The 10,219-nt window shown below is 36.3% G+C and overlaps 1 protein-coding gene across 1 annotated transcript in view; it reads right to left on the bottom strand.

Annotated features, from left to right (window-relative positions):
• The window catches only part of Smp_174210.1 (uncharacterized protein), a gene marked incomplete at its 5' end in the record, with an annotated part of 47,315 nt that extends 42,220 nt beyond the window's left edge, over positions 1 to 5,095 (bottom strand). Inside the window, 4 exons of the mRNA XM_018788838.1 lie at positions 2,206 to 2,498; positions 3,376 to 3,437; positions 4,056 to 4,446; positions 5,090 to 5,095. Coding sequence (XP_018654341.1) covers positions 2,206 to 2,498; positions 3,376 to 3,437; positions 4,056 to 4,446; positions 5,090 to 5,095 — 752 coding nt within the window. The remainder of the gene's footprint in view (positions 1 to 2,205; positions 2,499 to 3,375; positions 3,438 to 4,055; positions 4,447 to 5,089) is intronic.
• Positions 5,096 to 10,219: the final 5,124 nt, after the last annotated feature.

The following is a 10,219-nucleotide window of genomic DNA, read 5'->3' as shown; positions in this document are numbered from 1 at the left end:
TAGATGAAAATTTGTTTACTAATTGTGTATTAAACATTTGACTAACTTTCAAATTCAATAATCACCATTCTCAACTATTAAAAACAGCTGTCAGTTTTTTCACGAATTATCTTTCAACGATCTACATATTATTCCTTTTGCCACGATAACTAACAACTTCATTTGCATTTCTACTTGATTGAAAAAAACTTATCCCGATATACATTCACTGACAAGAGTTTCTCAGGGTAATGAAATGGATTTGTTTTTTTTTCCGAAGTTAAAAATTTTATCAAAACTCAGATGGAACAGTCAGACAAAATTAATTATTGTAAATAAAATTGGAATGTAAAAATGAAAATTCTCAAATCCAATCAAACCACTTTATGCTATTTCGATTTGAACTAATCAGATTACAAAGCTGCACCATTTACAGCCAATTAAAAAATTATTACAGGTGACAAAACGTTTGTTCATTTTTACTTGAGCACACACTTTCAAAAACAAGTTCACCAATCACCAATTGCTAAATTTTTTAAAACCCTTCAATTTCGAATCATAAGTTCCATCAAATCAATGTCAACCGTCTCATCCAGACATCTCATACCAAAATATGCTGCTAGCAATGTTGGAGTACTTTGTCTATTGGCCACATTGCAATCCGATTGATAAAATTCGCTCAGCACTAAGAACTAGACAAACATGGTATAAGTCACTACTCAGTAACCAATCATTGTGCGTTTAGGACTCCAAATACCACCTAGATTTCTATGACAGTATTCTTAAGGTTGAACATTGCTCTTTGTTGTAACAATAAACAGTTTAATGATGTTTGAGTAGTCAATGTAACCTAATAAGTACCTGAGAAGTTAGCAGTGAACTGAATAAATAAAGATAAATAAGAAATCAAGCATCAGATAAAATTTGTCACGAATAGACAAAATATAATAGGTATAGATTATGCAAATATTTTCTACACAGAAATATGAACTATAAACTTATAGCAAAAAGTAATCTAATAAGGTAAATGTTTAGAGACTCAACTTTACCATAACATGTGATAACACAAACAAGTTTAGCAACAATGTTTGGATAACGATAACTACTCTCAAGAAAATGAGTTGTTACGTAAAACTGAGGACACGAAACTAAAGAATAAACGTCGAAAGATTAACGGACAAGTCAGTTACAAAATAAATAAATATTGATCTTTATACTGAAAACGACTAGTCTGTATGAATGGATTTTGTTCATTAGATACGCTATCAAACGAACTTTCTAAACAAGAACTTACCTTCAACTTTTTGCTTTTAATATGAATAGCGTTGAGCGATTGGGATGCGAAAAACTCCCTAACAAACCGATTGTTTAACAAAGAGGTTCTTAAATTGGTAGTACGTATTCCCACAAATTTTGAAAAACACTATACATACTTCAAAAATCATTCTTAGATTAAATAGTATTTACCACTAGTCTATAAAAAGTTAGCTTTTGGGAGTCTCTATGATACTAACTGATTAACAGAGGGTTAGTTAGTTGACAATTCCGTGTTTGCTTTTAATAAATGGACCACTTTAAGGATCCATCGTGTCGACCAGCAAAAGCAAATTGAAAAATCATGCAGATGGATTTGCTTTCTTCTGAATAGTGAATTGTAGGTTTGGAGGATACAAATTGAAAGAATGTAGAGTCTTAAGTAGATAAATGTTGTCACTACTTATTGAAACAACTTATCATCATTTTAACTAATTCTGAATATTATCGGAGAGCGGGTTTGCTGGAGATTGTAGTAATTCACTGGTTGGATTCATTAGTCGATTAAAGCTAGACCACCATGGAAAACCTGGAAGCACTGGACGGTCGTTTCGTCCTAGTATAGGACTCCTCAGCAGTGTTCATCCACGATTGGTTGAAGTTAGATATTACCACAGCTGGATGCCGGCTCAGTGGTCTAGAGGTTAAGAGTTCGTGTGCGAAACCGAAGGTCTAGGGTTCGAATCCTGCGCGTGGGATCGTGGATGCGCACTGTTGAGTCCCATAATGGGACGAAACGGCCTTCCAGTGCTTCCAGGTTTCCCATGGTGGTCTAGCTTTAATTGACTCACGAATTCAATTATTAATTCTGAATAGACGAGAGATTATAGTGCCGTCGCTACATCATGAACTAGTGTCGTAAAAGGAAAGCTAAAAGTATGATAAGGTGAACATAAAAGCTAAAACATTTACCTGTTTTTTGCCAATATTCCAAGGACATCGACTAAAATTGCGGTATCATTCATCATTAATGCAGACTCAACAGCTGTTTTCACACTATCTGGACTCCACATCACACGAACAGTTGACAAGCCTTTAACACGTGATGACATAACTTTCACGAAAGGATCATGAGGTTTACGAATTCGCAATAACAATTCTGCTTCTGATGGTTCATGAAGGCTCCCAGATTTATCATGTGTCTGATTTTTTATATTTTGAAGAACTGGATTCAATGCTAAGTCCATCATAGTCGGCAGTGAATGCTAATAGTTTAACAAGACAGGCGAGGTCAGGATGACCGTGAATACTAATGGTACTAAATCCACTTATTCATACACTGTCCTATCCTGCATAAAATAATGAATTATCACTCGTACTTCCCTCCTTTACACCAATGAGACACTACACTGCTTAGAACGAACAGTGAACGACTTATTTGCGTAAACGATTCACCCGCTCTATACTAGATACTCAGTCAGCACTGTTCTACTCTGCATTAACACAACTTAAACCAAGAATACGTAATTTGCCTGACTAGTAGGTTTATTAGTTAACGATCAGACCGACAATCAAATAAGTGCAAAGGGCAGGGATATATATATATATATATCACACTAAATACCTGTCAGTCTATCTACTATTTTGTCTAGGAAAACAAATCACTATTTCCTCACGCCCACACAACAAATAGGTACTTGTGAGTTCCACAGCAAGCAAAGCACTGAACTAGTTATTTCCATATCACATTTTTGATATGAAGCGATAATAATAATAATGCCTAAATGCTCGGTTCTCTAATATGAGGTTTAAAAGGAGGTACACTATAGTATTATTTGTACAAACTAGGGAAAATACGATGGACTAAGTGTATAAGAACTATGGTCCTGAATAAAGTTTTGCATCTCCTAGCCTATTTGTCAAACAGTGATTATAAAACCAAGTACGTCTACTAGAAAAAAGTTCAAAGTTCTTAAAAGACAATTACTCAATCTTAAAGACTTAGCGAAACAAGTGATGACCACCAAATAATTCAGTAACAATGCCATATTTATGCATAAATATCATTTTCATATTTCAACAAGCGAAAACAATGCAAGAACTAGTTTTCAATATTTTAGGTCATAGAGAAACATAACTTACAGGTAAGAAATCTTCCACTTCAATTGCTTCCGGTGGGCATGGAGAATCGGAAATTATTCGAGCTTAAACAAAGATTGAAAACAAAAAAAATTATTTCACTCAGATACCCTAAATTTAGTCACCTGATTCAACTATATTTTCTAATTCAACAGTAAGCTCGAATTATAACCTAGTATATAGGTTGATAAATTAACGAATCATACGAAGAAGTGATTATTTGATTTATCGTCAAAATGTACATTAATTCAGTATTATATTACGCTGCGTAGAATCAACATTCACAAAACACATTATCTGTAAGTTTGGAATTATAGGGTAAGTCTGTCTGATAAAATTGATCAATGGAATGTTGAGAGGCGTGCAGGAGAAGTACTTCAGATATCAATAAATCTGATAGCAATAAGTACCAGAAATATAAGAATAGCACAGTTTCTTCTAGGAAGTCATTTAATTCTCGAAAGCAATAAAAGTTTTTCTTAACTCTAGTATGGTTATCGGCTACGCATTAGTAATTACAAATCATCTCTCTTAACTGAAGGTTTTTTATCAGGAACATTTTATTAACAACCCATCGAATATAAAAAAGGCTTGTCAGAGAATTTGAAAAAAGTATTTTCTGTCTACCAAATAAATATTTGTTGGAAAACAGTATAAGAAATGATGAAATAAATAAAACAAACCAGCTTGTGAGATAGTAGTCTGATGAGGTCTTCTGGACATGCAAGCTGAAGTGGTACTCGGAGGTGTAAATGGTTTATCCGAAGTGAATCTGTCTGATAGGATATTTGATTGGACACATTTTGCTTCACGGGTTGTGGGATTCACAATGTTTGGTGATGAAGGAGGGAGACTGAAATTTAGCTTTGTGGTTGGGTCAGTTGCATATTCATTTGAAACATTTCTTCTAGAAGTTATAGCCCTTACTTGAGAAGGACTACGTGGGACTGTGTGGTGTGGTTTAAATATCCTATCATATTCAACTGGATCATTTATATCAGCTGCATTGAGCGATTCGCTATCCTCAGTTGTAGGTTGATAAGGTAAATGTGCATCAGGATCGTCAGGATCCTCCTGAAAAAAAATAAAATATACGGTTGAAGAGGCCATCTGCGTGTGAATATAAGTTCATTCTGCATTAGTCACATTTTGATCTTGTCAATTATTCGCTTACTAACCTTGACTGTTTTTGTATGAGCGTGTGTGTTAATCCCTTACTCATCACATGTCTGTAACTTATTTTTGTCTGACTATAAATATCGAGTCACGCTTGGTTAAATGAAGTTGGCTCACATGCCCTCTCCGACCCGTCTTGCATCGCTCTCTCCTCTTTGATTTGCCGCTTCTTATTCTGAATCTCTATCTGGATAAACAAATGCCTGAAATAAATTCTTCCAACGCCACCCATACTTGGCTTTTTATTACCGCCATCATACAAACGAGACTAGTCTAGGTAATAGACGGAGTTAAATGGAAGATTTATATTCATAGCATAGTCATATGTTCATCCAAATTGGAGTAAGATAAGCGGGTCAAAAAAAATACATGACCCACAGCTAAGTTAGCTAAGAAAAATAAACCTCTGTCCAACAGAAAATGATATGTATATTCCATGTAATGAGAAAATATGACAGTTGAACTTTGTAGTGTGAATTGTACAACAAAAAACTTAGTGCATAAAATCCCGAAAAGGAATAAAAGAAATTTAGAAACTCACACTCATAACATTTTGAAGATTTTCCTCAGCGACAAGGCAGAAACTTTTACGTCCTATAGAACTTAAAACTTTTGATGCAGATGAACCACAGCGAGTAAATGGACGTTCATTACTCTGTTGAACAGAAAAGGTATTTAGCACAATTTTATGGACATTGTAACAAGTGCAAAAATACTCTTTTGAATTAAATACAACATTAAACTAAACCACTTAATGAACTTGTCCGTATATTCATAACAATTAAAAATCTTACTAATATTACATTTGTGACTAGCTTTCTTGGTTGACTGGTCAATTGTATAAGATATCTAAAAGAGTTTATTTTGCAACATTAATTCGGATAAAATTGCGAAAATTATCCTAACTTTGTCAGAGCAATCTCTATATGGTAAACTATTACAATAGCATATAATAATAATTCGAAGTAGTCGTATTTGTTCAAAAGTAAAAGGATCTCATACAACCATTTCCCTTGGGAAAAAAAGAACAGTAAAAGAACGTGGTTTGCAGAATAAAATTAATTCCCTCCATCTTATGCTTTCATATCATCTGCATGCTCCTTCTTATGATTTTTGGTTCCGATCTGGACATTCACTGAAACTTTACTGACTATAGTACGTTAAATCTCAGTTTATAATTATATTAGGTTGTATGCAGCTGGTATGAAGGCGTGAAATGGAGTGAATTTATTTTATTCTGCAATCCGGGTTGTTTTTCTACTGTTCAAATAAAGGTATCCGATATAGAAGTACAACCGCCATATTTTACTTCGCATTTCTTAAATGATTGACTCGATGTGATGAAATTCTAAAGCTTAGTTTAGATGGACGTCAAACGACCAAAATATGCACAATTATACATGTACAAAACTTCAGAAATCACAACACAATTTATAATTCCTCAATCTTTATTGACATCAGTTGCCAACTTCATGACGCTCATGGTGAAAGTAAACCGCTGATTGGTCAGTGAGCCCAGACAGACAGATCAGCTCTTGTGCATATCATGAAAAGTACATGGTTTAAAATGGGTCAAATGGAGACTGTTTCCCACATTAAATTTCACTTTTAGTACCGAAAATGCATGAGGAGAATGTCATGTGGATGGGAATTGTAATATCAAGAAGTACTGACGAATCACACATATGACACTGGCTTAAGAAATATGTCGCGAAATGCTAGTTTATCAACCCATTCAATACCTAAGAGGTTGATATTACAATTTCCATCTACATGACATTCCCCTCATGCATTCTTGCCACAAAAAGCGAAATTCAAGGTGGCCTCCCCTAAGAGAATTATTTTTGTAGTTTTCGAAATATCGACTTGGAACTTAGTCTTATATATGTAGTCAACTATCAAGAATTTTCTTTCTACAGAAAAATTTAATTTTCGTGCCGAAAAAATGGCGTTAGGATTGCACAATGTTTTCTGAGGTCTATAACTCCTCTGACATTTCTTAACTTATATCATCTATTGCTCCTGATACCTGTTGAATTAATACTATAGGCAAGCGTGCTTCACATGAGTTGACTGCTTAGAGGCGGTGGATACCTATATAAGACAAACACTTAATCATGAATGCGTTATAACATCGTCTACTATTAGGAATGAAGAGCGAATTTCTAGGAAATGAAGATACGTCAGTAGAAATAATTTTGAGCTTGTGCCAACTGAGGTAATGCCATGTACATCTAGTCATTAACTACTCTGAAGTATGATGTTGTGTGAAATAGAATCATAAGGTGGAGAAGATTTGTAGCATAGGTGGGTGATTTCGATGGAGCTTTGTTCTCTGAGCTGGATGGTTTAGTCGTGGAGCTTTCATCGTCCTTCTGAACGCCATCACCCGAAGTTTGTGTTGATTATGTCGTTCAGAAGGACGATGAAAGCTCCACGACCAAACGATCTAGCTCAGAGAACAAAACTCAATCGAAATAGAACTAGGTTTGAGAACGTTAGAAATAACCAGATCAAGAAATGACATCAAATTACAAAGTCATTAGGTGTTGGCTTGAGTCGTATGAAATGTGGATTTCCTAAATAAGATCAATAGAGTGACAGAGAATCGGATAATCTAAAAGAAATAATCCAGAATTGTTCGAAATAACGCACATATGTTTACCCTTGATCTTAACCTTGAACATTTCATTAGTATTAGTATACTATCACTTTCATATACATGTACAAAACTCCAGAAATCATAACACAATTTATAATTCCTCAATCTTTATTGACATCAGTTGCCAACTTCATGACGCGCATGGTGAAAGTATATATATATATATATATATATATATATATATATATATATATATATATATATATATATATATATAACTCCGCCTGTAGCTCCTCTGGGGGTTACTGCCGGTCCCAAGCCCGGGTAAAGGAGGAGGGTTAAGCATGGGGTTAGCGACCCCATCCTGTAGAAAACCAACTCGCTAAAAAAACGCTAACCAGAAAAAAATTATTCAAACCATTTAAACTCTGCCCTGGGAGTAGAAGGAATAATTATGACGTCTCATGATGAAAGCCGAGTTCCTTCGGAAGTCATGAGACCGATGCACCTTCTTACAACCAGAGCGACAATTTTTATAGGTACATGGAATGTCCGGACAATGTGGGAAACCGGAAGAGTCTTCCAAATTGCTGCAGAAATGAGAAAATACAACCTGGAGGTGCTTGGAATCAGTGAAACACATTGGACGCAGGTTGAACAACAACGACTATCTTCAGGGGAACTTCTGTTATACTCCGGTCATGAAGAAGAAAATGCCCCACATACACAAGGAGTTGCATTGATGCTGTCCAGAAAAGCACAAAATGCACTTATTGGATGGGAATCTTATGGACCAAGGATCATCAAAGCCTCCTTCAAAACAAAGAGAGAGGGCATTACAATGAACGTCATCCAATGCTATGCGCCTACCAACGACTACGATGAAGACACTAAAGACCAATTCTACGATAGGCTGCAGTCGATCTTCGAGAAGTGCCTAACCAAGGACCTGACCATTCTGATGGGAGATCTCAATGCCAAGGTTGGAAAGGACAACACCAGATATGAAGACGTCATGGGACAACATGGACTGGGAGAAAGGAACGAAAATGGTGAGAGATTTGCAAACCTATGTGCCTTCAATAAACTGGTCATAGGTGGCACCATATTCCCACACAAAAACATACACAAGGCCACTTGAATTTCACCGGATCACACTACACAGAATCAAATCGACCATATCTGCATCAACAAAAAGTTCAGGAGGACGATGGAGGATGTGAGAACCAGAAGAGGAGCTGATATAGCATCCGATCATCATTTGCTGGTCGCCAAGATGAAACTAAAACTTAAGAAGCACTGGACAACGGCGCGGACAACATCACAAAAGTTTAATACGGCCTTTCTTCGAGATGCTGACAAACTCAACAAATTCAATATAGCCCTCAGCAACAGGTTCCAGGCCTTTCATGATCTACTCAATGGAGAGGGAACTACAATGGAGAGCAACTGGAAAGGTATCAAAAAGGCAATCGTTTCAACATGTCAGGAGGTTCTGGGCCAAAAGAAGCACCATCACAAGGAATGGATCACTGTTGGTACACTGGATAAAATTGAAGAAAGGAGGAACAAGAAGGCAGCAATCAATATCAGCCGAACAAGAGCAGAAAAAGCCAAGGCACAAGCCGAATACACAGAGGCAAATAAGCAAGTGAAGAGGGGCATCAGAACCGACAAACGTAAATATGTGGAAGATTTAGAAATGACAGCGGAAAAGGTTGTAAGAGAGGGAAACATGAAACAACTGTATGATACAACAAAGAAACTTGCTGGAAATTGCCGTAAGCCAGAAAGACCAGTGAAAAGCAAGGAAGGCAAAGTAATCACCGACATTGAAGAACAACGAAACAGGTGGGTAGAACACTTCAAAGAACTCTTGAATCGACCAGCACCACTGAACCCACCCAACATCGAAGCAGCACCCACAGACCTCCCAATCGATGTTGGCCCACCAACAATTGAGGAGATCAGCATGGCCATTAGACAAATCAAGAGCGGCAAAGCAGCGGGACCAGACAACATCCCGGCAGAGGCACTGAAAGCAAATGTAACAGCAACTGCTAAGATACTCCACATCCTCTTAGGTAAGATTTGGGACGAAGAACAAGTACCAATAGACTGGAAAAAATGACTTCTGATCAAGATACCAAAGAAAGGCGATCTCAGCAAGTGCGATAACTACAGGGGCGCTGGAAGTGGATTGGGCACACTTTGAGGAAATCACCTAATTGTGTCACAAGACAAGCCCTCACATGGAATCCTGAAGGTCAAAGGAGAAAAGGAAGACCAAAGAACACATTACGCCGAGAAAGAGAGACAGATATGAGAAGAATGAACAAAAACTGGATAGAACTAGAAAAGAAGGCCCAGGACAGAGTGGGTTGGAGAAAGCTGGTCGGCGGCCTATGCTCCATTGGGAGTAACAGGCGTAACTTGGAAGCTGGAACTTGGAATATATATATATATACCTTCCTTGTTCATTCCTCACTTGTATTTTGTTTTGATTTTTGTTAATTGATTATGGCTATTGTTGTGCTGTCATGGAGTATGGTGACTTCAACCGACGCTCTTTTGAGTATAGCTGTATGTTGTTGCTTGTCATCAAAAATCTCCAATCTATTGATTTGCTTTTTCTCCAGGAATATATTTGTGAAATTGAATAAACTAATTTTATGTACTGATAACAGTGTATTGTTTATGAGTTATTTCAAAGTGGTAACATAAACACACAAGTGTTACAAATATTTTTTATAAAGAAATAGATTTTGATCACCAAGATAAGTTAACTAGACAAAGTACAATGGTAGGATACACGATAAATCAGAGTGAAGTTTATACCAGAATCAATGAATTAGCAAAATTACACAAGGACTAAGACTACAATTAAAAACATATGAGAATACCCAATATACAAATATACATATATATACCAAGAAAAGTTTATCGTTCAATGAATTTGACTACTATGTGAAAAAACAAACGAGCAAGAAAGGTAATTCGATAACTGTTTATGTATAGATCGTGTGAGAATTAATTGTGCCACTACTTGGTTATTTAAACTTTGGTAAA

The sequence above is a fragment of the Schistosoma mansoni genome, chromosome W (genome assembly GCF_000237925.1).
Source record: "Schistosoma mansoni strain Puerto Rico chromosome W, complete genome".
Taxonomy (NCBI): Eukaryota; Metazoa; Platyhelminthes; class Trematoda; order Strigeidida; family Schistosomatidae; genus Schistosoma; species Schistosoma mansoni.
This window is presented reverse-complemented; position numbering and strand designations above follow the sequence as displayed.